This window comes from Sylvia atricapilla, chromosome 3, assembly GCF_009819655.1.
Source record: "Sylvia atricapilla isolate bSylAtr1 chromosome 3, bSylAtr1.pri, whole genome shotgun sequence".
NCBI lineage: Eukaryota > Metazoa > Chordata > Aves > Passeriformes > Sylviidae > Sylvia > Sylvia atricapilla.
The window spans coordinates 3,411,839-3,438,937 of NC_089142.1; the positions used below are offsets into that span (position 1 = coordinate 3,411,839).

General features: G+C 49.4%; 2 protein-coding genes across 2 annotated transcripts; both read left to right on the top strand.

The window, feature by feature from the left end:
- The first annotated feature begins 1,857 nt into the window (after nucleotides 1–1,857).
- MCM3 (minichromosome maintenance complex component 3) lies at nucleotides 1,858–13,236 on the top strand. The gene is made up of 17 exons (XM_066314643.1): nucleotides 1,858–2,047; nucleotides 2,492–2,604; nucleotides 3,139–3,347; nucleotides 3,928–4,058; nucleotides 4,824–5,062; nucleotides 5,765–5,873; nucleotides 6,483–6,636; nucleotides 7,723–7,854; nucleotides 8,335–8,543; nucleotides 9,563–9,737; nucleotides 9,863–9,989; nucleotides 10,748–10,898; nucleotides 11,013–11,153; nucleotides 11,368–11,474; nucleotides 11,844–11,926; nucleotides 12,454–12,529; nucleotides 12,715–13,236. The coding sequence occupies exons 1-17, from the start codon at nucleotides 1,967–1,969 to the stop codon at nucleotides 12,911–12,913; spliced, it is 2,436 nt and encodes an 811-aa protein (XP_066170740.1). The 5' UTR covers nucleotides 1,858–1,966; the 3' UTR covers nucleotides 12,914–13,236.
- A 4,638-nt stretch (nucleotides 13,237–17,874) lies between these two features.
- LOC136358349 (interleukin-17F-like) lies at nucleotides 17,875–20,443 on the top strand. The gene is made up of 3 exons (XM_066314276.1): nucleotides 17,875–17,898; nucleotides 18,793–19,013; nucleotides 20,206–20,443. Exons 1-3 carry the CDS (start codon nucleotides 17,875–17,877, stop codon nucleotides 20,441–20,443), a joined length of 483 nt encoding a protein of 160 aa, XP_066170373.1.
- The last annotated feature ends 6,656 nt before the right edge of the window (nucleotides 20,444–27,099 follow it).

Genomic DNA, 27,099 nt, shown 5'->3' on the forward strand with positions numbered 1-27,099 from the left:
GAGCAGCTGGAGGGAAATGGGTCCTGCTGAGTGTGCAGAAGCAGGGAGATTATTCAGGGCAACCTGGAAGATTTAAGGGAGAAACAACCACCCCCCCCCCGAAAAACCCAAAAAGAAACAACCCCCCCACAAACAAATAAACAAAACTCCACAAAACAAAAACAAACAAACCAAAACCACAAAAAAACCCCACAAAACCCCAACCCAAACCAAAAAAAAAATATATGGGAAAAAGCAAAGAAATAAAAAGAAAAAAGAAAAGGGAAAATAGAAGAAAACAGTGGAAGATCATAAAATCCTTTATTTCTGCCAACCTGCCAAACTGAATATTGCATCAAATTATTCCAGACGAGGGCTAGAATGCCTAAAAAGGAAACTCCAAACTTTCATTTTGACATGGAGCAATGTGAAAAAAATTCTCTCAGGAGCAGGACAAATATCCAGGACTTGGGCTGCATGTATCCCAAACCAACAAAGAATTATCAGGCATTTCCAGTGAGCGATCTGATCCAGGCACACAAACCGAAAATGGGAAACAGGGCAAAGGCTGTTTCCTGCTCCTCTTCCGAAATGGAACACGAATCGCAGCTGCTCCCTCTGGAGAGATCAGGCAGCGGGAATTCTGTGCCTCAGCGTTTGCACCGCCTAGCAGACCCCGGGGTGAATATTTCTTCCCAGGATTACCCTGGAAAAAAAACTGCTGTGAGCTACAATATCCAGGGAGCACGGCCAAGTTTGTGTGCCCGGTATGCCTTGTCGATCAAAATAGTTTTGTCATGCTTTTTATTCTTTTTTCTATTTTGAAGCAGAGTTTACATAAAGATTTTTAAGGGATACCACAATAATTTTTCTTTAAGGGGGAACAGCAGATTTCCCTGTAGGCAGCGGCACCTTTTGATTGTTGCCTACAAACAGCCTCATAGGAGACTTAGAGGAGGCTTGGGAAAAAGAGGGAGTTTTTACACAAGTAGATAGTGATGGATAAGGGGGACTGGTTTTTAGCTAGCCAGGGGACAGAGTTAGGTGGAATGTTGGGGAAAAATTCCTCCTCTGTGAGGGTGATGAGGCCTTGGCACAGGTTTCCTAGAGAAGTTGTGGCTGTGCCTGGATCCCTGGAAGCGTCCAAGGCCAGGTTAGACAGGGCTTGGAGCAACCTGGGATAGTGGAAGGTGTCCCTGCCCAGGGCACGGGATTGGAATGAGATGAACTTTGAGGTCCCTTTCAACCCAAGCCATTCTGTGATTCCACGACACATCCAAAATCGCCTTTTCCATTCCGAACACCGCAGGACCTGTTGATTTTGTGTGTTCACCCCCAAACTGCTGGACTCACACCGGAGTGGTGGAGTCACACCACGTTAAAGGAAAAAGCAACGCCTGCCCAGCCCGTACGGGGTGAAAACACCGGGAAACGGGGCTCCCCAAAATACAGTATAAAAAACTAAAACCCTAAATTAGTTTGTTGATGAGCTTTTGTTGGGTTTTTCTTGGTTTAGGGTCCAGTCTGCGTGTTTTGTTGTTTTCGTATTTGCTTTTTAAAAAACATATATTTTTTCCCCTTAAAGCGACATTTTCAGCCCCTCGGTGACTCCCAAGAGCCGGAACCTGGATGTAACCCGCCCTCCGGTGCTCTGGCCCCGCCCCCTGCACCGCCCCTGAACGTTGATAGGCTGAACATCATGTCTATCACTCTATCGCCGTTCCATTGGCTGGCACTGGGCACTGTTAACCAATCAACAACGCCGTGGGGCGGGCCGGGGGCGGGCTTCCCGCCTGGTGGCGGGAAAGGAGCCGCGTTTGGCGCGAAACGGTAACGCGGCGGGGGCGGAGCGGGGGGTTCTGATCGCATCGCGGGGCCTGATCGGATCGCGGGGCCAGCCCGGCTCCCCTCGGCTCTCACCGCCTTCCCCGGCAGCAGCAGGAGCGGCAGCAGCAGCGGAAGGATCCGTCCCAGGGCGGCCGGCAGAATGGCGGCGCCGGCGGGAGGTCTGGAGGATGCGGAGCTGCGGGAGGCGCAGCGCGATTATCTCGATTTCCTGGACGATGAGGTGAGACGAGCTGGGAGGCGCGTGTGCTTCGTCCCCTCCGTGTCCCCCGGGGTTGGGGAGCACCTGATCCGTGTCCCCATGTCCCCTCCCCGCTGTATCCTCGGGGATTGGGGAGGATCTCGTCGCTGTGCGCCCCCGCCCCATGTCTGCTCCCGAAGTTCGGGAACACCTGGTCCCTGTGCCCGTCCATTCCCCCTAATCCAGGTCCCCGGGAGTTAGGAACCACCTGATCCTCCCCGCCATGTACCCCAGGGGTTTGGTCTCTGTCCCCCCATTCCTAGCAGGGGTTAGGGAGCATCTGGTCCCTCTGTTGCCCCTTCCTGCTTAACCGGTGGGATAAAGGGGATCCAGCTCTGCAGGAATGAACTCCTGAGGGAGTTTTCACACAGGCGGACATGCAAAGTGAGTTGCTTTTTGGGTGTCTTTCCCCACTCCCACTTGCAGGAAGACCAAGGGGTTTACCAGAGCAAGGTCCGGGACATGATCAGTGACAACCAGTATCGGCTTATCGTCAACATCAACGACCTGCGGCGCAAGAACGAGAAGAGAGCCAGCAGGTGGGTGTGGGGCACTGGGCCTGACAGGGCTTTCAAAGGTCCAGCCCTGGTTTTGCAGGTCATTTGCCACAAGAAAGCACCAAACCTTGTCCTCTGGTGAAAGCCAGGGCCTCCCCACCCTCACAGGGAACAGTTCCCAGTGTCCCATCTAACCCCTCCCTCTGGCAGCATGAAGCTATTCTCCTTGTCCTCTCCCTCCATCTCTTATCCCAAATCCCTGTCCAGCTATTTTAGAGCCCCTTTAGGCACTGGAAGGGGCTCTAAGGTCTTCTCCAGGCTGAACAGCCCCACTTCTCTCAGCCTTTTTGAGGATGCTCAGGGATATTTTGGACCAGCCTTGCCAATGTGGTCAGGGTCATGTGAGGCTTTCTAGATATGCTTGGAGTTGTTCTCCTCCTGGCTGTCAGTGCCATTGCACCTCACACAGAGCTTTCACCTCCTGCTCCTGGTAAGCTTATGGAGCAAGGAGAGGTGTGGGAAAAGTGTTGAGGAAGGGGTTCATCCATCTGCTTTTGTCACCTCCCTGTGCTGCAGGCTCCTGAGCAATGCCTTCGAGGAGCTGATCGCCTTCCAGCGCGCCCTGAAGGATTTTGTGGCCTCCGTGGATGCCACCTATGCCAAGCAGTATGAGGACTTCTACATCGGGCTGGAGGGCAGCTTTGGCTCCAAGCACGTGTCCCCACGGACACTGACAGCCTGTTTCCTCAGCTGCATCGTCTGCGTGGAGGGCATCGTGACAAAGTGTGAGACTTGGGGGACACCCAGGGGCTGTGGGTGTGGAGGGGCCAGGGGTTTGCTGTGGAGGAGGAGCTGGAGCCCTCCAGGAGCTGTGGCGTGGGACTTGGGACAAGGGTCTGGAGGGACAGGACAAGGGGGAATGGCTTTGCACTGACAGCGGGTAGGATTAGATGGGATATTGGAGAGGAGTTGTTCCCTATGAGAGCGGGGAGGCCCTGACACAGGTTGCCCAGAGAAGTTTCCTTCCCTGGACATGTCCAAGGCCACTTTAGACAGGTCCTGGAGCAAATTGGGATAGTGGAAGGTGTTCCTGCTTGTGGCAGAGAATGGAACTGGGTAATCTTTAATGTTCTTTCCATCCCAAATCATTTGACCATTCTGTGTCATGGCAACCTGGGCCAGGGAACAGGGAGCTTGGCTGAAGGTCTTGAGTGTTGGGATGGTCTTCAAAATCAGCAAATCCTATCCATGTTTGACAGGGAGTTGTGACCCAAGTAATTTTAGTGTTGGAGACCCTTTTAGGGGATATCTGCTGACAGACAGTGGGACATCCCAGCCTCTAAGTTTTCTCTTTTCCAACCCCAGGCTCTCTGGTGCGTCCCAAAGTTGTCCGGAGTGTCCATTATTGCCCAGCTACCAAGAAAACAATTGAGCGCCGGTACACAGACATGACCTCCCTGGATGCCTTCCCATCCAGCTCCATCTACCCTACAAAGGTGAGGTGAAGCAGCAGCAGGTTCCTGTAGGGAGAATGTGCCAGCTTCAGTATGGAGCCTGGTAAGCCCAGCCTCCAGTTCTGCTAAACAACCCATTCACAGAATCACAGAATGACTAGATTGGAAGAGACCTTCAAGATTATCAAGTCCAACCCATGCTCTAGCACCTCAACTAAACCATGGCACTGAGTGCCACATCCAGTTTTTTTTGTAAACACTTCCAGGGATGGTGACTCCACCACCTCCCCAGGCTATTTCAGTGCTTTATCACCCTTTCCATGAAAAACTTTTTCCTAATATCCAACCTATATTTCCCTTGGCACAGCTTGAGACTGTGTCCTCTCATTCTGTCAGTTGCTGCCTGGAGAAAGAGACCGACCTCCACCTTTTCAACCTTTCAGGGAGTTGTAGAGAGTGATAGGTCATCTCTGAGTCTCCTTTTCTCCAGGCTAAACAACCCCAGCTCCCTCAGTCGTTCCTCACAGGGTTTGTGTTCCCAGCCCCTCACCAGCCTCGTTGCCACCTCTGGATATACTGAAGTATCTCAATGTCCATCCTAAACTGAGGATCCAGAGCTGGACACAACACTCAGTGTCCTTCCTAAACTGAGGGCCCAGAACTGGACACAGAACTCAAGCTGCTTTCCAGCAGCCTTGTGCAGGTTGGATGATGCAGCCTGTGCTCCCCCTGCTCAGCTGGCCCCACCTCTCCTCCCTGTTCTCCTGAGAAACGATGCTTATCTTTTAATTTGGGTTCCTGCTTTAGGACGAAGAGAACAACCCTCTGGAGACAGAGTTTGGCCTCTCTGTCTACAAGGACCACCAGACCATCACCATCCAGGAGATGCCTGAGAAGGCCCCAGCAGGGCAGCTGCCACGCTCGGTGGACGTGGTTCTGGACGATGACCTGGTGGACAGGGTGAAGCCTGGGGACCGCATCCAGGTGGTGGGGACGTACCGCTGCCTGCCAGGGAAGAAAGGGGGCTACACTTCAGGCACTTTCAGGTGGGTCTTCTTGGGATTCAGCCCTCTCACCCTGCTTGGCTGGGTCTCTGGAAGGTGGGGTCTGGCAGGTGACCATCAGAGAGTTGGGTCAAACAGTGGCTTAAATCTCTTGGAAGTGGTTTGCACCTTGATCGTATTTACCAGACATGCTGAGTTGGAAAGGGCCCACAAGGATCATTGAGTTCAATTCCTGCCCCTGCAGAGGACACTCCAGCAATGCCACCCTGTGCAGCCCTGAGAGCATTGTCCAAACTCTCCTGGAGCTTTAGCAGCATTTGGGCCATGCCCATTACCTGGGGAGCCTATTCAGTGTCCCAAAACCCGCTGGGGGAGGAACCTTTTCCTGATATCCAGCCCAAACCTCCCCTGACCCAACTCTAGCAGTTCTCTCAGGCCCTGTCACTGGTCACCAGAGAGAGATTGATGCCACTTCTCCACTTCCCCTCATGAAGAAGCTGTAGACTCTGGTGAGGTTCTCCCCCCACAGTGTGCAGCTGTGACTTCCAGCTATGCCAGAAAGGCTTGGATGCTTTCAAAAGATGCTCCACTGGTAGTCCAGCGCAATCAGATCGAGGGTGATGCAGCTATCAAAGCTTCCTATCCCCTTCCAGGGCTTTCTAGAGCAAGTGATGGCCCTGTGGAAGGTTCTGCTGTGTCTCTGTGGGGTTTGCAGAGCTGACCACAGCTGTGTCCCTTCTCCAGGACCATCCTCATTGCCTGCCACGTGAAGCAGATGAGCAAAGACGTCCGACCTCTCTACTCTGCTTCAGACGTGGCCAAGATCAAGAGGTTCAGCAAGAGCCGCTCCAAGGTATCCAAGTCTTGTGTCCAGGCATGAAGTTTCAGCTTGGCATGTGGCCAAGGAGGTTCTTGTTGGGTTGCAAGTAACTCTTCAACCCTCTTAGCAGGTTGTTGGATTTTCTAAATAATTCTCTTTGAGTTTTCTGCTTAGACTGTGATCAGGCCCTGTTGTTTTTCTTGCTGTTTCTGTACTTCTTGCAGAGCATCCTTTCTGCTGGCAGCTCTGCTTTGTCTTGACCCTACCAGCAGATTTCCAGGCAATTTCCTCTGCAGGAGAAACGCCTCTTTTCTCACCCCAGACTGAGATAATGGGGTTCTTCTGCCCCAGCCTCTCAAGCTCAGAGCTTTCCTTTGTAGCACAAAGAGGAGGGGAAGCCTTGCTCTCACTGCTGCTTCCAGTGCTTTTTTGGGTGACAGTGGATGGTTCTGAACTTCAGATAAATCCCACTGTGAAAGAGAGCTCTAGCCAGCAATCTTTTCCTTTCCAAATAATTTTCATCCATGTGTCTCTGTGATAGGAATAAGCTGGAATTCGGGCTGAAATGGTCTTTTGAAGTATTGCTTGTTCTTGTTTGCTCCAGCCAACATCATTGGCCATGCTCTGCCTCTTCTGCCTTAGGATATCTTTGACCAGCTGGCCAGATCCCTGGCTCCCAGCATCCATGGGCACGAGTACATCAAGAAGGCCATTCTCTGCATGCTGCTGGGAGGGGTGGAGAAGATCCTGGAGAATGGGAGCCGCATCCGAGGAGACATCAACATCTTGCTGATAGGTCTGGGAGGGCTGGGCAGAGGCACCTTTGGGTGGTGTCATTGGGGGCGAGGTGAAGGATTCTGGATTTAATTTTGTGAACTAACTGAGGTTAGAAAAGACATCTGGAGGTTTCTGGTCCAGGGATGTGTGCAGGGCTGAGCTGGTGTCACTGGTAGGTAAGGTTGCTTTGGGACTTGTCCAGTTGGTTTTGACCATATGCAGGGATGGAGATGTGTTCAGATGTGGAGTCATCAGCAAAAGAAAGATGTGAGCCTTTTAGAGTGAGTGCAGAGGAAACCTTGGATAGGAGTGCAAGCACTGGACCCCTCCTGCTCTGGAGCCAGGCTGGGAAATCTAGGGTTCCTCAGCCTGGAGAAGTTTCCAGGAGCACCTTGGAGCGCCTTCCAGTGCCTAAAGGGGCTCCAGGAGAGCTGGAGATGGACTTGGGACAAGGGCCTGGATAGGCAAGACACAGGGAATGGCTTTCCACTGCCAGAGGGCAGGGTTAGATGGGATACTGGGAGGGAATTCTTCCCTGTGAGGGTGGTGAGGCCCTGGCACAGGTTTCCCAGAGAAGCTGTGCAAGCTGCCCTTGCATCCCTGAAAGTGTCCAAGGCCAGGCTGGACAGGGCTTGGAGCAACCTGGGGTAGTGGAAGGTGTGCTGGCCCATGGCAGGGGGCTGGAATGAGATGGCCTTTAATGTTCCTTTTAACCCAATGTCCCTTTAATGTCCCTTTCCATGGTTCTAGGGGATTCCATGACCTTTGTGAGCCATTATCACAGTGTTTGCCCATGGTCAAGGAGACTTGTTCTGTTTCTGCTGTCCTGTTGGGGTTTCCTGTAGTCTGAGTTGTCCCCATTGCCTCTTGTCCCATCACCTCAAATATCTTATCTTCATCTTATCTACATCCTCCCATGGGATTATTGATGATGCTGGGAATATTATCTCCTTACCTTATTTTAATGAAGTCTGAACAAAACCCTTCTGTCCCCTTTCCTCTCCACCTGCCTCTGTCCTGAACACCCCCAAACCAGACACAGGGTGATGGTGCAGTTGGTGTCCAGGGGATGAGTTATTCCTAAATGTGCCATTCTCCATTCCAGGAGACCCTTCTGTGGCCAAATCCCAGCTGCTGAGGTACGTGCTGAGCACAGCACCCCGGGCCATCCCCACCACTGGCAGGGGCTCCTCTGGTGTTGGTCTCACTGCTGCTGTCACCACAGACCAGGAGACAGGTGAGGAGCTTTGGGATGATGACTGTTTATTCCTGGCAGGAAATCTGTGACATCCAAAGGCTGCTGATCTCCATGATCTGGAAGGTCTTTTCCATTTAGTGATTTTATGATGATCGTTCTGCAGTGACACTTGCAGGACTTGCTCCACCAGGAGCTTTATGGTAATGATCATTTGGGATCATGGAATCCTGTGTTTTGGGTATTTTCTCCACCTCTCTCAGATGGTGGTTTTCTTTACTCCTCTTCCACTTGGTCCCACATCTGAGGGCTAGCAGCAGCCTTCCTCACGGGATGACATTCCTAACCCTGATCCTTACCCTAATCATTCTCTGCTGTAGAGTTGGGTTGGAGACAACCCGGAAGTATGCTGCTGCTCTTTGAGGTTCACCCTCATCCCAGAGGTGATGAGTACAGCAGGGCAGGAGATGTGTAGGGCCAATGGGTGGTGGTTTACCCTGTTTTTCCCCCATCCCATCCCAGGGGAGCGGCGCCTGGAGGCAGGAGCCATGGTGCTGGCCGACCGGGGCGTGGTGTGCATCGACGAGTTCGACAAGATGTCCGACATCGACCGCACGGCCATCCACGAGGTGATGGAGCAGGGACGGGTCACCATCGCCAAGGCTGGCATCCAGGCCCGCCTCAACTCCCGCTGCAGCGTCCTGGCTGCTGCCAACCCCGTCTACGGCCGGGTGAGTGCTGCTCTTACCCTTCCCTGGGGAAGGGAGAGTGCTGGGAGGAGGCAGCTGGTGAATTCCGAAAGATCCCCCAAACCAGTGGCTTGGATGCATGGCGCAGCGAAGAACTTGTTGGTTTGGTATCTCTTGTGGTCATGGCTTCCCTGGAGGAGAGAGGAGCTCCCGGGGTTTCTCACCCTGTTTTGATTCTGCCTGGCTGTTGGGGCAGCCCAGTGGACCATCATGCTGGTGGTGAGCCTCAGTCTTGGTGTGTCATCAGGGTTTGCAAAAAATACTTATTTTCCTTGGAAATAAAAGCCCTGCAGGATGGGGAAAAGTGGCTGTGCTGCTGCAGCAGGCTGGGTTTGGTGTGGTGTCCAACTGCCAGGACATCCATCCATCCATCCATCCATCCATCCATCCATCCATCCATCCATCCTTCTATCCATCTTTCCATCCATCCATCCATCCATCCATCCATCCATCCATCCATCCATCCATCCATCCATCCATCCATCCATCCATCCTTCTATCCATCTTTCCATCCATCCATCCATCCATCCATCCATCCATCCATCCATCCATCCATCCATCCTTTCAGGCCTTGCTCAAGGAGGCAACCCAAGCTCCCTGGCAGCCAGGACTGGCCTCTGAGTGTTGTTGTAGGACACGAAAGAAAGATGAAAGACTGCAAATATTTCAGAAGGCAAAGAGAATTAGAAAAAAAGGCTTTATTGTCTAATTCTTACTGCCTTTTATAAGGTGTTCTGATACAGACTTGACATGGTTGGTGAATAGGAATGACACCTCTCTAATGCCATCAGTTAAACCAGAGAAACAGCAAAACACCACCTGGAGAGGGATTGTTTTGAGAAAGGAGAGTTGTTTGCCAAGTTTGTTTTGAGACGAAGCTTTCTTGAGAAATTTCTCCTTGGCAAAGAGTTAGCAGCTGCTAGCAGGCTAAAATCTCTCAGACCCAGAAATATCAGGCCCACACCTGAGGGTCTCCTGTAACCCCTGCTGTCTTTCCCCAGTATGACCAGTACAAGACGCCCATGGAGAACATTGGCCTGCAGGACTCGCTGCTCTCCCGTTTTGACCTGCTCTTCATCGTGCTGGACCAGATGGATCCTGAGCAGGACAGGGAGATCTCGGACCACGTCCTGCGCATGCACCGCTACCGCAACCCCAACGAGCAGGATGGGGATGGTGGGTCCTGTCCCTCCTCAGCCAGGTGTCACCCCTTGGTGGCAGCTCTTGGAGACTGTTTCTGGGGACTATTAGAAGCTGCTCTAGAGGGTAAAATCCTGTTCTCTGTACTTTCCCCATTCCAGCCATGCCCCTGGGCAGCGCTGTGGACATGCTGGCTACGGATGACCCTGACTTTGTGCAGGAGGAGGAGCAGGAGCTGCAGGTCTACGAGAAACATGATGACCTCCTGCATGGGCCCAACCGCCGCAAGTGAGTCCTTTGTACCCTGGAGCTCCCTGAGGGTGTCCAGCACTGGGTTCATACTGAATTTCTTGCTGAGCCAGGTGGTTTTAGCTCCATGAAGGTTCAATACACTCTGAGGGTGTCCAGCAGTTCTCAGAATGGCTTAGAATAATGGTGAGCTGGCTGATCAGGTATGCTTTGAAAATCAAAAGGTTTTAATGAATGAGAAAATAACAAATTATACACAAACAAAACAGAAGCCATGCACAGGTGCAGGGAAGTCCTTAAACCTGGCTAAGACACCCCAAAAAGCCCTAAGCACCCTCTGTGCTCCTTCTTAAGTGCTTAATGTTTCAGGAGGGCTTTTGGCTTGCTGCCCAATAGGAACTAGCTACATTTCTGAAGAACAGCTACAGACACCAACAGGTGCCTTTGCTTTGGCAGTGAGCCAACCACTTTAAAAAGGGCATGGAAGATTCTAGTTTTTCTTAAATGTCTTGAGGTGAACTGAAAGCCTTTTCCTTATTTGGAAACATTTGCTTGGATGTGAGTATGCACTGCAACAGGTTCATGGGTTAGGCCTGAGGATCCAGGCAGTGCCAGTGATGCTCCAGCTGATCCATGGGTAGGATGCTAAGGGAGCCTTGCTTGATCTCTTGTGCCAGGCAGGTGGGGAACATCTGGAGCTGAATTCCCTACACACCTGGGTGCCCCTGGAAGGAGTATAAATGGATGGGAAGCCCATCCCCACTGTGGATAATGTGGGTGTACGTGCATTCCTGCAGGGAGAAGGTGGTCAGCATGGAGTTCATGAGGAAGTACATCCACGTAGCAAAGATGATCAAGCCCGTGCTGACGGAGGAGGCGGCGAGCTACATCGCCGAGGAGTATTCCCGCCTGCGCAGCCAGAGCCAGATGAACTCGGATGTGGCCAGGGTGAGCCCTGGGAGCAGCTCCCTCTTGGGCCAGCAGGAGGGAAACTGAGGCATGGGCCTTTCTTCTTATGGGTGTTTTCCACCTTGGATGTGACACCTCTCTCTGTGCTCCCAGACCTCCCCCATCACAGCTCGGACCCTGGAGACCTTGATCCGTCTCTCCACGGCCCATGCCAAGGCCAGGATGAACAAGACTGTGGATATGCAGGATGCTGAGGCAGCTCTGGAGCTGGTGCAGTTTGCCTACTTCAAAAAGGTAGGGGAAAGGTGTCGCTCTGTTCCCAAGGGATCCTGAGATTGTCATTGGAAAGGTTGGACTTGATGTAAGTTGAGCACCCTGGGCTGCTGGTGTGAACTTTCCAGGATACAGTATCGGATCAGGCCAACACTTTGGGATTTTGGGTGCTTAGGGTTGGTCCCTAAAAGCAGCTTGAGTGAAAATGAGGTCTGAGTCCATCCTGCCTTTGCAGGTGCTGGAGAAGGAGAAAAAGCGCAGGAAGCCAGTGGAGGATGACTCAGAGACTGAGAAAGATGAAGATCAGGAGTCGCAGGACAAGGAGGAGCGCAGGACAAGGAGGTAGGAGCACAGCAAAGGAATGGGAGGGACATGGTACAAAGGGCACCAGCCTCTTCTGAGTTTGCCACAGGCCTTGGGGAGATTATCCACGTTTCGCTCAGCCAGGTGGTTTGTCCCACCCCATTCGTGGTAGAGGGACATCATGATTTCAGGGATGAGGAACTGTCTGGATAAGCACTGGCACAGTGTGGGCAGAGAAGCTGTGGCTGCCCCTGGATCCCTGGAAATGTCCATGGCCAGGTTGGATGGGGTTTGGCAGCAACCTGGAATAGTGGAAGGTGTCCCTGCCCATGGCAGGGGGTGGAACAGGATGATCCTTAAGGTTCCTTCCTACCCAGACCCTTGGGTGACTTCTCCTTCCCCCTCCAGAAGGAAGAAGGCGCGCACGGAAGGCGAGGAGGGCTCCTACGACCCGTACGACTTCAGTGACGCCGAGGAGGAGATGCCACAGGGTGAGTCCCTGGGTTTGGTGACACCTGGCTCTTTGAGGGTGCTGCTGGGTCTGCACAGCCTGGGAAGCAGCAATGCTGCTGTTACCTGCGGTCCCTGGTGTGGTACAGTACCATTCAGAGCCACAAATCCATATGGGACAAGGTTAGATGGGATGTTTGGAAGGAATTCTTGTCTGTGAGGGTGGTGAGGACCTGGCACAGGTTGTCAAAGAAGCTGTGGCTGCCTCTGGATCCCTGGAAGTGTCCAAGGCCAGGTTGGATGGGCCTTGGAGCAACTTGGGATAGTGGGAGGTGTCCCTGCCCATGGCAGGGGGTGGAACTGGATGATCTTTACGGTCCCTTCCCACCCAAAACATTTTGTGATTCTGTTGCTGATTAATTTTTTTCCATTCACCTTCAAACCACAGCATAAATAACAATATTGGGAGGCAGTTTGGCATCACCCCCTGTCCTGAGCCCAGTACTACTGTCTCTTGGGTACTTGGTCACCAGGCACAGGGTGACCTTCTCTCTTCCTTCTGCTCCAGTTCAGGCACACCCTCCGAGAACACCCGAAGCCTCAGGAGCTGGTGAAGGGAAGAAGCTGGAGTTGGCTGAGCCAAGGTGAGTGGGGGCTGTCCCTGTGTGTCCACCTCCCCAGTGGCTCCAGGCTGTTGTCCCATGTTTGAGGTGCATTTGTGATGGTCCCAGCTCTGGTTTGTGCTCCTGCTGGAATGGGGAAGGGCTGAGGCATCCTGGGCTGGGAACAAGGGGAAGGATTTATGGATGATTCCCTCTCCCCTGACCAGGCTGAAGGCGTTCAAGGCTGCTCTCCTGGAGGTGTTCAAAGCTTCCCACGCCCAGTCTGTGGGCCTGAAGAGTGTGATGGAATCCATCAACCGCGACAACCCCGAGCCCTTCTCGGCCGCCGAGGTGAAGATGGCCCTGGCTCACATGCAGGATGACAACCAGGTCATGGTGTCTGATGACATTATCTTCTTAATCTGAGCCCCTCTGGGTGCAGGAGCCCAAGTTTTTCACGGACTCTCAGCCTGGAGACTCTTCATGTTTGAATGCTTTGAGTGGCTGAGCTGGATTTTGAGGGGCTCAAGTCTCTGCGCTTCCTTGCTGTGCATTGCTGGCACCGAAAAAGAAAGAGCCAGGATCTCTGGAAGATCTTGCTGTCTTCAAAGTGGAATATTTGGGAAGAGGTTTCTGCAAGGAGACGAAAGGAAAAACCTGGGAGCAAATTGTCAGTGTTTTTAATGTATTGTTTTTAGCTTTGGTCTTAAGAGTTTCAGCTTTTAAATAAAAAAATCTGGATTTAGGAATCCAGCATTCAGTAGTGGTGATGGGAAGCAATATGAGAGCTCCACTGTTAGTGAAGGTTTTATTTCCCCCTTATTTTTCCATTTTGCCCCTATTATATAGCCTAGTTCTGCTTGTCTCACAGGGAAAGGTGCCTCAAGCGTGTCCTGTTGGTTCTGCTCTTCCCTATTCTTGGCAATGGAGGGCCAGGTGTAGTCTGACCTGTTCCACTGCCCATGGGTCAGCTTGGATTTCCAGGTTTCACACCCCTGATGGGGGTTTTGCCCCTAGGGAAGGGCCTTGGAAGGTCTCAGAGCTGCCCAGGAAATGTGTCCCTGGCACAGATGGAATCCATCTCCTCCTGCTCCTGCCTTTAGCCTGGGATCATGTTCTGGTGATGACAAACTTTCAAGAAAAGATGAACACACAATCAAATAGATCAGTTCTTCTGATTGCTTGTGGTCCAGAGCTGCTGAAGGGTTTGGGTTTTCCTTTAATTTTTTTTTTTTTTTTTTTTTTTTTTTTTTTTTTTTTTTTTTTTTTTTTTTTTTTTGTCCTGGTGAGTTTGTACTTTGGAGAAACCCCTGAACAGGTTTACTGTTATCACTGCCCATGTCCAGACACTTGCACAGCTCCTGCTCCCTTGTCTCTGGATGCCATAAATCTTTATTTGGGTCATAATTGTGTCTGTACTGTTCACCCCATTACTGGCTGTTTAGGGGGGTGTAGAATTCTCACTTGTGAGGACACAGCTGCAGTTACACAGGTGGGATTTGTGCTGCTGTGGAAGGACTTCAGCTGCCTGGTGAGCTCTAAAAGCCAGAGTTTGGAGCTTCTCTCCTCCAACACAGCCATGACAGCAGGGTTGGAGGGGATTTTGCATGTTTTCAGCCTCCTAAAGATCTCTAGCTGTGTATTGTGCTGGTACAGAGCAACCTTGGACGTTCAGGCAAGGCTTGGCTCAAAACTCCAAAGACAAGTGAAAGTTAAACACAGATCCTCTTCCATGGAGATGGGAGAGCTGGGATTGTTCAGCCTGGAGAAGGCTCTGGAGAGATCTGAAGAGCCCCTTCCAGTGCCCAAAGGGAATCCAAGAGAGCTGGGGACTTGGGACAAGGGACATAGGGGCAGGACAAGGGGAATGGCTTCTCATTGACAGAGGACAGGGATAGATGGGATAATGGGAAGAAATTCTTGCCTGTGAGGGTGGGGAGGCCCCTGGATCCCTGGAAGTGTCCAAGGCCAGGCTGGATAGGGCTTGCAGCAACCTGGGATAGTGGAAAGTGTCCCTGCCCATTCCATAATTCCATGATTTTGTGTTGCCCCTTTCCTTACAGCTGGGGAACCGCTAATGCTGAATTTCCCATGAGAGGACAGCAGGAGGAGCCCCAGGGTAGAGAAATCTGATTATTTCCCTATCCTGCAGCCCGAGGCTGTAGGCTGTGGCTGACTACATCCCTGGTGTGCTGGTCGCCAGCTCAGTCCGTCCTTTGCAATTGGGAGAGGGGGTCTTTGTTGACAAGGGAAAAAACTGCCCAAGGTGGCTGGAGAGGCAGGAGCAAGCTGCTGGAAGTACAAACCGTGTCCTGTGCTGCAGCTGAAATTTGTATGTGACCCTGTCACCAGGAAATTTCAGGGGCTGCATTTTCAGCCTTTAGCTGCTGCAGGCTGTGGAAGGGCCCCTGAGCACCTGGGCTAATGGAAGCTGCTGCCCATGGCAGGGGGTGGGACTGGGTGGTCTTTTGGGTTCTTTGCCACTTCTACTATTCCATGATCCATGAAAACCTGAACCTAAGTGTGTAACATATCCTGCAGTGCTGACAGTGTGCTGTTTCCTTAGAAAAACTCAAGAGCAGAAGAGTTTCTGTAAGTGGAATTAAAATAATCTTTTATCTCCTAGTCCCCATCCATGCTCCAAGCCCTTGATGTGTGAGGGGGAAAAGCTTTTTGAGGTACCTTTTGTTCCTATATATAAGAAAAAAATCTTCCCTGTGAGGGTGGAGAGGCCCTGGCACAGGTTGGCCAGAGAAGCTGTGGCTGCCCCATCCCTGGTAGTGTCCAAAGCCTGGGTTTGGAGAAACCTGGGCTTGTAGAAGGTGCCCTTGCCCCTAGCAGAGGATTAGAACTTTATGATCTTTAATGTCCCTTCCCACCAGAGCCATTCTGTGAGTAAAAGTATTTTTTCTCCCTTGTGATGATTGACGTTTGGTGGCCTCGTTTTGATTGAATATTTTTAGTGAACTTCAACTCATGACAGGTTGAGCTGTAGGAAATTCTGGGTCAAAGAGGGAATCCCTGCTGAAGTTAGAAGCTGCTGAAGACACAAGGAGTGGAAAATTGGTGGTGGGGGTTCATAACCAGGTATTTGGCGTGGTAACGTCATTGCCTCACTGCACGTAACCATTTCCACTCAGCCTCTTTCCTCCACAATCCAGCCCATTTTCATGGCAATGCCCTTTCCTTTCACGGTGAGTGAAAGGGGGAAAAAAAGGAGGTCAAGTTCTGGGGCTAAAAAAAGTCAATTTCTGGTAATTCTACCCTCTCTTGCTCTTCTGCTCTGTGTCGCATCTCAATAGACGCGCTGGTGAATATATGGGACAGTCAGAATAAGAACGTGTGTCACGGCACTGGAGTTGCCTCAGGTGGACTTGGTAACCTGAAATGTGACAGATGTACAGGAGGAGAGTGCCTAGGCTCTGAGCTGTGGGTTCAACCAGACCACAAAGTCATGACAACATCCTGCAGTGATGGAGATTTTTTGCTGGTGTGATTCAAGGGAGGTGACAGAGCAGGGGTCTCTAGTCCCTTCTCCTGGGGAAGTTCTGTGATTTTGGAAGAGGTTTCTGATTTTTTTTTTTTTTTTTTTTTTTTTTTTTTTTTTTTTTTTTTTTTTACTGAAAATGTCATTAATCTGTTGATTTCTTGGATGATTTGAGATAAATTTGTATGAAGAGTCCTACACTTCAGTCCTTAGCTTCCAGTTTGGCTATATAGCTTTAAGAAAGGTTTCTCTCCAGGCTTTTCTCCACAAATAAGATCCATAAAGTTGTTATGTAGGGTGTTTTTTTCTGCCATAAAAATAACTTTTACTGCCAAAGACACCTTCTGGTGCTCCAGGGAAACACCACATGCACTTGTCTTCCCAGTTGGTGGCTGCTCCTTTCTGCATCACAGGATGTAGAATCCTGTTTCCACTCCTATTTGCATGCCTCCCTCTCTTATTCAATATTAATTGAGGATTGTGTGATTGAGAGGGATTAAAACTTCCATGAACACAGAGGAACAGGACCAGGTGGAGGAATTCAAATGAAGCTTCTGACCCAGCTCTTTCAGGGCTGTTCAAGGATGATGGTCATCCCAAGTCCCACCAGGCAATTCAGGAGAGGCTCTCCTCGCACCACCTTGCTGGCTACAGGGCCATGGGACTTTTATTAGATTGTTTTGGGATTGTGCAAGACTTATGGGATGTACAGGAGCAGGAGCAAAGTGTGCAAAGGAAAGGATAAAAGTGGATCAGTAAGAAACTGTGTATATGAGTGCTAAAGATACCAAGATGGACTAGCTCCAGATTATTCCATAAGTCTGAGCTCCTTGCTGGTGCTATAGCTGCTTCCTCAGCTCCATTTGCCACCATGTATGTCCAAGGAGCCCATCCAGGAGAAATGCTGCTCCAAGGTCTACCCAGTTTTTAGGGCTAGAGAAAGGACAGGGGACCAGTATTCCAACAGTACAGCTCAGGCAGGGACTGGGAGTCAAAGCTGAGCCAGAATGGGGCTTCTTGTGGTGGTGTCAAGGCCAGTGAAGGTGGTCAGGACCCTAACAGGGCATGTATGAGTTTTCAGAAGTCCCAGTCCAGTCCTAGGAGCAACCATTAGGGCAGACAACATTGGGAAGAGGAAGTATTTCCCATTAAAAAAATCGCCCTGGTGAAATCTTCGCAATGTGTGACGACAGTGGGGAAGGCATCCCAGCTCCTGGTGCCCTGATGTCCCCCGCAGGAATTCCCCATGGCACATTCCCCCTGCCCAGTCCCTGCAGGACACAGGGATCCCTAAGATGAGGTGGGTGTGGATTGTGCAGCTGGAGGGAGGTTAAATGGTGAAGTGCCATGTCCTGCCCTCATTTTGAAACCCCTGTTGGGTGCCTGACTTTGCAGTTTGCTGATCTCTGCTGTTTGGTTAGTTTGAGGCATGTGGAAGTGCATCCACATGTGTTTGTGGTGAAGGAACACTATTATTAGAAAGACGAGGGTAAGAAGGGGTAAAAAAAAAAAAAACCTACAAAACCTGCCTGAGCAGTTTTTTGTTGGTTTTTTTTTTTTTTTTTTGGTTGGTTTTTTTTTTTTTTTCCCTTTTTCTTTCCTTATCTCTTTATCTGCCTGAATAAATGGTATTGGCTGATTTGGGATGCTGGTAGTAGTATCTTCGTTTTTTTGGTGGTAGATGGGAGGAAGTGGGCTAAAAGTTGCTATATCAGCTCCTAACCTCGGGTCAGGTAAGTCAGCTGTGCTGCAATGGAAAAGGTGGCAGTGCCACAGCTTTGCTATAAAATGGAGAGCACGACTGGCTTGGAGACACAAGCAGGGTTGAAAGGGTCTCAGAGAAGGAGAATTCTCTTGTCCTGTCGCCCTAACATCCACCCAAAGCAGCAGGGAGGCTACCATGGCTTTCACCATCTCTGCTGGGGTAAGTACTTATATATATTTAAAATGAAAGGTAAGATACATTTGCTGCAAGAGAGAAAGCAGAGTGCAGATCCATTGATTTGTGCAGAAAATCCTTTTCGGTCTTGCTGGGAGCTGAATGGGATGCTGGGTGTGTCTGATGCAGCTGCTTGGTATTGAGTGACAAGGGGGTAGTGGACTATCTGGATTTATTTCTCTCTTACTCATCAGCACTGCTGAGGTGGGATTGGCAGAGTCCTTTTTGAGGACAACATGTTATCAAAATTCCACTGTGGATACCTATGCATTTGAATTTCAGCCTGGGTAGCATTTACAGCACTGTCAGCTCCTGTGATTTTCTTAAAAGCCCTGCATTTGTATTTAGGATTCTTTTTAGGAACTGGACTTAATGATCTTTGTAGTTCACTTTCAGTTTAGGATATTTTATGATTCTATTATTTATTAAAATTCTGCCTACTGGAAATGGCCCGAGAATCCCAGATTTTCTTGGGAAAAGGGGCATTTCTAGCAGATGGCTGTGGGTGGCCAGTTTTTACTGTCTGAGAAAGCCATAGCTGGGCAAGGTTTTAAGCTTAGGCACAGGGTCAGCTGAGTCCTTAGGCCAATATTTAGATGAAAAGACAGTGCTGTGTGACTGCAGAGTAGGATCCTCACAGCCTGTTGGACAGATGCCCTTCTTGGTGCAGAATCAACTATGAACCACAATTTAAATCAGAGCTTAGCACCAGTTCTGGTGAGTTTTATGTACATCATTTTGCTATTTGCTCATCTTGGCCCATTTCACACCAACAGAAGTATGAAGATGGTCCAGTGGTGGTCCAGTCTAACCAAGACTTGGCTCTTTGTGCTCTCTTTCCTGACTGGGCAGAACTAACAACACCTTTCTCTCTCCCAGTTCAGATCACTGGTTTTGCTGCTGGTTTTAGCCCTCACTGTGAGGAGCTCACCTCACAGGAAGGCTGGTGCCTCTGCGAGGCTGAGGGAAGGTTGCCTGAACCAAAAGGATCCCAAATTCCCCACAACAGTGAAAGTTGACATCCGGATCGGCAACTCAGATCACGCCTTTGGGATGGTCCATGATATCAGGAACCGGTCTCTCGCTCCTTGGGATTACAGGTAACTGCTCAGCTTTTCTCTGAATTGGCTTTTTGTGGTGACTGTGGTTCATTCTCAGCATAGGCCCAGAGTCCCATGAAGATTTCAATCCCATGAATATTGCAAGTCCCATGAATATTCTTGAAACACCCTCACGTTGCGATGTTGGGTGAGATTTCTTCAAGGGAAGCTGTTTGTGCAAGGGGATACCACTGGAATGGTTTCTAATCATCCTGTCAGCCTTTATCAGTCACAGAATCATTTAGGTTGGAAATGTCCTCTGAGGTTTTTGAGTCCAACCGTCCCCTCACTGCTGACCCATGTCCCCAAGGGCCACATCCACATGGGTTTTAAAGCCCTCCAGGGATGGTGATCCCACAACCTCCCTGGGCAGCTGTGCCAGACCTTAACAACCCTTTCAGGGAAGGAATTTTTCTTAATAAACAATCTAAACCTCCCCTAGAGCAACTTGTTCCTTGTTCCCTGGGAGCAGACTCTGATCCTCCCTGGCTGTCCCCTCCTGTCAGGGAGTTGTGCAGAGCCAGAAGATCCCCTGGAGCCTCCTTTTCTCCAGGCTGAACCGCTTTCCCAGCTTCCTCAGCTGCTCCTGGTGCTCCAACCCCTTCCCCAGCTCCTCTGAGCAGCTCTCTGCTCCAAGCCTGTAGTGCTGCATGGGGTTGAAATAATGATGAAATTAACAATCCCTCCAGGAAAAAAAAGTATGTGAGTACCCTGACACATTTTCCTGACAGAAAGAAACATCTGAATGCTGAAATTAAAACCAAACAGATATTGATAGGCTGGTTGTGAGTTCTGTGTTATTTAACCCAGCTCCACTCCATTCCTCAGCTCCTAAAGAATGATATAGCATTCAATATTGCTGTCAAATATTGCAATATATTCAATATTGCTGTAAAACACAGCATCCAGTATACTATATTTTATACAGCATCCAATATTGCTGCAAAATATTGCAATATATTCAATATTGCTGTAAAACACAGCATTCAAGATGCTATATTTTATACAGCATCCAACATTGCTGTATCCCCTCCCAATGCTGATCCCATTTCTAGGAGATCAGTGCTAAGGGAATCCTTCGTGTCTCTAGTAAGGATGCACAGGCAGATAGGCTGCTGGCGACATAAACGAGAAGATGCTGCCAAACCGCGGTGGCAGAGCGCACAAATGAGCTCTGTGTCCCCACCCCCAGGCTGGACGAGGATCCCGACCGCTTCCCGCGGGTGATCGCCGATGCCCGGTGCCGCCTGTGGGGCTGTGCCGGGCCCCTGGGGCAGGAGGACCGCAGCCTCAACTCGGTGCCCATCAAGCAGGAGATCCTGGTGCTGCGGCGGGAGCAGCACGGCTGCCTCACCTCCTACCGCCTGGAGAAGAGGCTCATCACCGTGGGCTGCACCTGCGTCACTCCCGTGGTTCAGCATCAGTCCTAGGAGCAGCGCTAAGGGCAGGGAACATTGGGAGGTGGGAGTGTTTCCCATACAGAAAAACCTCTGGTGAAATCCCACAGCATCCCAGGAATCCGACAAATCCCCCTTCCGAATCTGAGCAAATTGTCTCCTGAAAGTCATGACCCCTGCTGTTTTTTTATTTATGGAGTTTAGGATATCATTGATAAGTGGTGATGGAGGGGAGAGGAAGAGTTTTGTTTGTGGCCCCGAGCAGTGCTTTGTAAAAATTTATTTTTCATTGTGGTTTATATCGGTTTGGTGAACCAGATTAATTATAGTTTGCAAAGTTGCCCTTGGCAGTAAATTGCCCTGATTGAATATATGCCCACCAACACTGCCACAAAAATTCCACATCCTGCACCTTCTCACTCCTTGTTCATCCCTATCCCATTTCCCTTCTCTGGCCGTCCCTGCTCACTGGGATATTACTGATGTTGTCACCACAGTCTGGGTTTATATCACTGCTGCAATTGATTTATTGCAAAACATTTTGGGAGGTAATTGATTCCACTTGCTGAGTGCTGAAATGGTAAAGAACCAACAGGTATCTATATTTCTATTTATGTCTTCTATTTATGGCTGTATTTATGACTCTGTGTGTGCTCAGAGTATAAAAAAAAGATAAATTTAATCTGTATTTATTCAATAACTTATCTGCTGAATAAAAATCATATTTTATTTAAAAACAAGTTTTTTCATGGTCGCTCAGAACGACAACAGAAACAGAGAATGAGTTTGTGCTGCAGCAACACTGAGAGATTTCAGCACAGATTGGGCATTTTCCTGTGCAGTGAGATGAGTGAGAGGCAGCAGAAGAGAACTTGCAGCCTAAAAGGATGAAAAGATGCAAAGAAGAAGCTGAAAGGAGTGAGGGGAGGTTCTGCAGGCATTGATGGCAATGGAATGAGGTCTTTCAGACCTCTGGGATGGTCTCTAGGGATGGTGGGAAAAGAGACAGGAGATATCACACTCCAGGGCTGCAACTAGATTTTGAGATGGTTGATTAGAGCTGGGAAAAGTCTGTCCTGTCCTCTTCCAGATAAGCTTTCATCCCTATAAACAGCCTTCTCCTCCCCCAGGTGAATGACTGGCTGAGTAGGAATGCAGGGAGATGTCAGGTGGCTTCATCTCCCTGCTCCTCAGCCAGGTAATCCACAGCTGCTGGGATTAAAGTGGTGGATGAGGATCCCTCACATCAAGGAACCAGGAATTGTACCTGCAGGACGTGATTTCCTGCTGAGCTGACATGTCCTGCCTTAGGAGATGAGGAATTGCCCTTTCCCTCCCTAAGCTGCACAAGGAGCAGAGCCTGGCACAGCTCACTGCTCAGGAGCTGGACTGGATGATCCTTGTGTGTCCCTGAGGGTATTACATGACTCTATATCTGTCTATTCTTTTATCAAATTACTGCAAGGTTGCCTTTTTTTTTTTTTTTTTTTTTTTTTTTTTTTTTTTTTTTTTTTTTTTTTTGACACTGCTCCTCTTCCATCCAGACCTGAGCCAGGCTCTCAGACCTCTGACTTTGGTTTCTGCTGGGGGAGGTTTTAAGCCTGTGTTTCCTTTTTCATTTAAATCAGGACAAACCTGTGCAAACATTCTCGTATTTCATTTTGACTGCACAGAAACCACTCTAAGTTAGTCCCACCCAGCACTGGTAGACTCCCAGTTTCCTCCCCAGCGTGGGCCAGGCGAATTGTTTGGTCTAAATGAACCAATGCCACGCTGGATAGGGTTTTGGGCCACCTGGGATAGTGGAAGGTGTCTCTGCCCATGGCAAGGGGTGGAATGAGATATTTTGAGGGGGTCTTTGAGTACCCTTCCAACCCAAAACATTCCACAGTTCAGTGATTCTACGATTCTATGATGACCCCTCTGGTGCTTTTCGTTGAGTCAGGTGTGTTCTGTGCCCCGTGGGTCACTGGAAGCCACTTCAACAATCCATGGGTGTCCCTCTCACTCAGTTACGAGCATCTGCACCCATTTGTGGCAGCAGCTGTTTCATTATGACCACGGAGCTCTTCATGTGGTGCAGAGCCAGCCCAGGGAGGCGTCTCCTGCTCTCCTCTTTCAGCAAGCTCTGACCAAGAAATTGCAACCACTTCTTACTCCTGACCTACTTCTCTCCACAAACCTGCCCTGTGGGGCTGCCCTCACTTGTTTCTCAGGGAGAAAACCACCCTGCATCTCTCCTCTCAAGTCATAATTACTTTGACATTGGGTTCATGGCATCATCCTGTGCTGATGCTCCTGAACACCCCCCAGCTTACCCTAAGAGTGGTCCTAACTGGATGGATAATGAAGGAGCTAATTAGGAAAATATGTAGATGGCTAATTAAGGAAGACTCACCCATGGGTCATGAGGTTTTGCAGGCAGAACTCTCAACTGCAAACCACACACCTCTCACAGAGCACTGCTGCATTGCTTGTACATGGGGTTTGTTTCCTCCTAATGGCATCATTCTTAGAGTGCAGCAGCTTGTAAATACAAGCCTGGTTATTTTTTGGGTGCTGGTTTTTGCTCCCAGCAATCCATTAATTTGAGGGTTAGAGATACATGATCTTTAAGGTCCCTTCCAACATAAACCACCCTGCGATTCTGTGAATCACAGAACACGGCAAACAAATTTATGCTTCTTATAAACAGCACAGTCATATCAGCACTGGGAGCAAGTGCAATTCACAGCCTTTGCTAAAGGCTTGGCTTGATTTGTTCCCTTTGCAGAAGTGGACCCAGACCCTGGCTGCCCAGCTGGGTTCTGAATGGGGAGCAGCCTCCAGGGACTGGGTTGTTTTACCAGGTGGAGAAGACACAGCTGGAGGTGTAGGAGCTGTGCCACAATGTCTTCTTGTAATCTGCTGGGCTAAGCAGCCTCCAGTCACAGGTTGGTATCTGAGCCTTATGGCCTTCCCTATTCCTTTTCTCTTCTGATTTCCTCTCCCTAACCTCCCACCTTTGTTTTTCTGGTCCCTGCTCCCCTTGGCTGTGTGTCCTGGCAGCTGATCCTGGTGTAGCAGCTCCCGTGGGATGTTGGATAGAGCACAGTGCAGAGCCCCCTGCACTGCCATGGGCTGGGGACACAGCAGTGACTCCAGCACAGGGAGATGCCTCCTCCCAGACATGTGACCTGTGAATGTGTTGGCCAGAAAGTATCTCAGGCCTCTTTGGACCCCTGACCACAGGCAGGTGCTCCTGGGAGTGTTAAAAGGGACTGCAAGGCTGTGGCAACCTACTCCACAAAAGATCATTGCTTGGAAAGTGTTGCAAAATTTAATATGGAAAGAATGTAAAGGTTGCAAGCTAAAAGTTTGAAAAAACCCCAAGAATTATCTGTTTGGTAAGCCAGAGGGTTAATGGCTGGAAAGCTGACATGGTTTATTGGGAGTTTGACATCAAAGGCAAAATTTTAAGGCAATGAGCAATTTTCTTGTCAATCCGGAAGTTCTCTGGAAGAGCAATTTTCTGGTCAGTCCTGTGAGGATCTGTGGGTTGATGCTAACACGATGGGTATAGATGATAGGATGAGTTTCTGTATCAGCTGCAGGTTCTAGAGATGACCTGAGAGACCAAACCAGAAACCTGCTCCTAACTATCATCTCCAAAACAGAAGACTTTCCTGCACCTTCCCTGTGAGGGTGGTGAGGCAGTAGCACAGGGAATGTGCGGTTCTTCCATCCCTGGAAGTCTCCAAGGCCAGGTTGGATGAGGCTTTGAGCAGCCTGGGATAGTGGAAGGTGTCCCTGCCCATGGCAGGAGGTTGGGAACTGGATGATCTTTAAGGTCCTGTCCAACCCAAACCATCCTATAACACCACAATCTCCTTTTCTCTGCATCTCCTTCTCCCTTTTCCTTCTTTGGTATTATTTTTAACCTTGTGCTCAAGAAGGAGTGGGCTGATTCTGCATTTTCCACATCCCTGTTGCAAGGCAGTGACAAAAGAAAAAAAAAAAATCCCAAATCTGCTTAAAATGTCTGTGATTGTCTGGTACCACTTGGCAGAGCCAGAGCTGTTGGTGGGGATGGAACATGTGCTGGTGCTGGCTGTCAGCAGCTGAGCCAAGCTCAGCAGCAAACAGAAACGACATTTTCTGCCTTTGCTGCTCACAAAGAGGAGTTCCAGGAGCCGGACTTCAATGTTCCTTGTGGGTCGCTTACAACTCAGGATATTCTAAGATTAAAAACATTTTTCATATTTTCTAATTTCATAATTTCTAATATTCCCCATATTTCCAGGGCTAGATAGTGGCAATAGGTTCAGGTCCTCAGCTCTTCAGAGAAATCCCTTCTTGCTTTTGGTGTAACTATTTATTTATTCTTCCTTCAGAAAAGTGTCTCAGCTTTTGTACCTTTTTCTATAACTTCAACAAAATATTAAAAGCATGTTTGATTTTCTTTGAGGCTCATAGACTGACAAAATACTGTTTTCTGGGCACAGCTTTCCATGAGTAAAATCAGTACAAACTGTCATGTTTCTGTTTTATCTGCATTCTTAGTAAGCACAATATATCATAATCAAGGTTCCCAGTTCTGGTAAATGAATAGAGATGATTTATCTCCTCTCTTACTTGACCCTGTAATTTTTCAGGGTGGCTGTTTATTTCAGACTTCTGAAACTTGTGCTCTTGGCCTCCTTACAGCTGAATCTGCAGCACCTTTTACAAGCATCTGGTTTCTATCCAGATTGCTTTGATAAGTGGCGATGATGAGCATGATTATCTGCAAAAATCCAATCTCAATCTCAAATCCAATTCCCTCTCTGGTGGGTTTTACCCATGGGTTGCCAAGAGCCTGCTGCTCAGATTTTGCAACCTGAAATGAAACTCAGATGGGGAGCAGTGCTGGACTGGAAACTTTTATGTTGGAGAGGGTTTTGCAGCAATTCCGCTCTCCTCCCTCCAATGACAATATCATTTAAGAGCATCAAATCAGCAGAAATTTGCACCGAATCTCTTGAAAACAAAGAGAAACAATCTTTACCTGTCGAACCTCAAACTGATAAGAGCTGTGCATGAGTGAAAGAGGAGCTCTGCACTCTCTGGTCTCTCACTGTGGTCATTACTGACTGTAGAAGAATAAGGAAACCGATGAGGTCACCCTTGTCAGGATGCATTGGTTTGGGATTATCCTGCAGCTTTCCAACTGAACACAGCAAGGAAGGAAATCAGTGAAGAAAAATCTCTTGGCTCATGGTGCTGGGAGTTAGAAGAGGACTTGCAGTAGAAAAGAAAACAGTCCTCTGGCCCTATGAATCCAGCTTATTTAACTAACCTATTAAATGCTCCTTCAGGACCATGTAGAACACCCAAGCAGCCGGCACGTGTGAGCACAGAGTTGTCCAAATATATAAAAAGTGGTTCAGTCCTAAGGCTCAGATTTAGCTGGGTTGGTAGATGGTTCAACAAAGTCATGGTGAGAGGGAGACTGGTGTGTCTTCACTAAAGGCAGGTTGGATGGGGTTTGGAGTGTTGGAAGGTGTCCCTGCCCATAGCTAAGAGAGTTGGAATTAAATGACCTTTAAGATCCTTCCAGCCCAAACCATTCCATGATGACGACGTCGATCTGTGAAGTCTGTCGGCAGAAAGCTGTTGGTTTTCAATGCTCCAGCTGTGTCATCTCTTTCTGACCTGCTTCTGAATTTTTCCACCACAGCAGAGCTCTCTCAGCATTTTCCAGTCCCCACTACACATGTGCCAACTCCAGCTAGTGGCACATGGCTTCCAAGGAGGAAAGGGTTGGACTTTCTGTGATTTTAACTGTTATTTGGGCTAAATGCAGACAATTTGACACAATTCCTTCTAGGAGTGGTAGGATGCTAGGAGATTACCTAAATGACAAGGAAGTCAGTTCTGTTTCAGTCTTCCTGGACTGATATTTATATAAATCTTTGATAACCTTGAAGGATGAGTGTTCTTTGATGTTTTTTGGCTTAGGTTTTGGTTTTGGGTTTTTTTTTTATTTAAGTTCATTCATGCTTAATGCTTGTGGGATGGTCAGTGGCATTAAACTTCAGGACCTGCAGGAGACCTTAAGGAAGAATAACTGGAGATAAGGTCAGAAACTAAGTTTGGATCATATACACTCCTAGATTCCTATGTTTGAGCAAAGTTCTATCAATGTTGAAAGGTAACTAAAGGTGTGGACAGGAGTTCATTGCTGTGATTGCAGTACTGTGGTCAGCCTGAGTTAATCAATGTTTCCTTGGTCCAGTGTTTATGTGCCAGGTCAGGGAGTGCTGTGGGTTTAGGTTACAGGCTGACTCACCTGGAGTAGGTTATGGAGGTTTGGGGCTCACTGGAACAGCTGGAGGGAATAATCCCCGGGAGCAAAAGCTGGGATGATCACAGCTGGATCTGGAGAAGGTGCTTTCCCCTGGCAGGACCTTCCCTCTCGTTAGAGACTCTCAGCCCTGAGCTCTGTGTCTCTACAAGTTCTGTATTTGCCAGTGCCTTGGCAGGACCACGCCTCCCCCAGACAGCAGCAAACAAAACATCCCCATCTTCACCAGGCAGCCTTGCCCTCTGAACCGTGGAACATGTTCACTGGGGCACTTTTAACCCGAGTGTGCTCTAAATGAACCCACCTGCCGTGGCAGACACCCACCCACGCAAGCCCCAGCCAACCGCAGCTGAAGCGCTGCGTC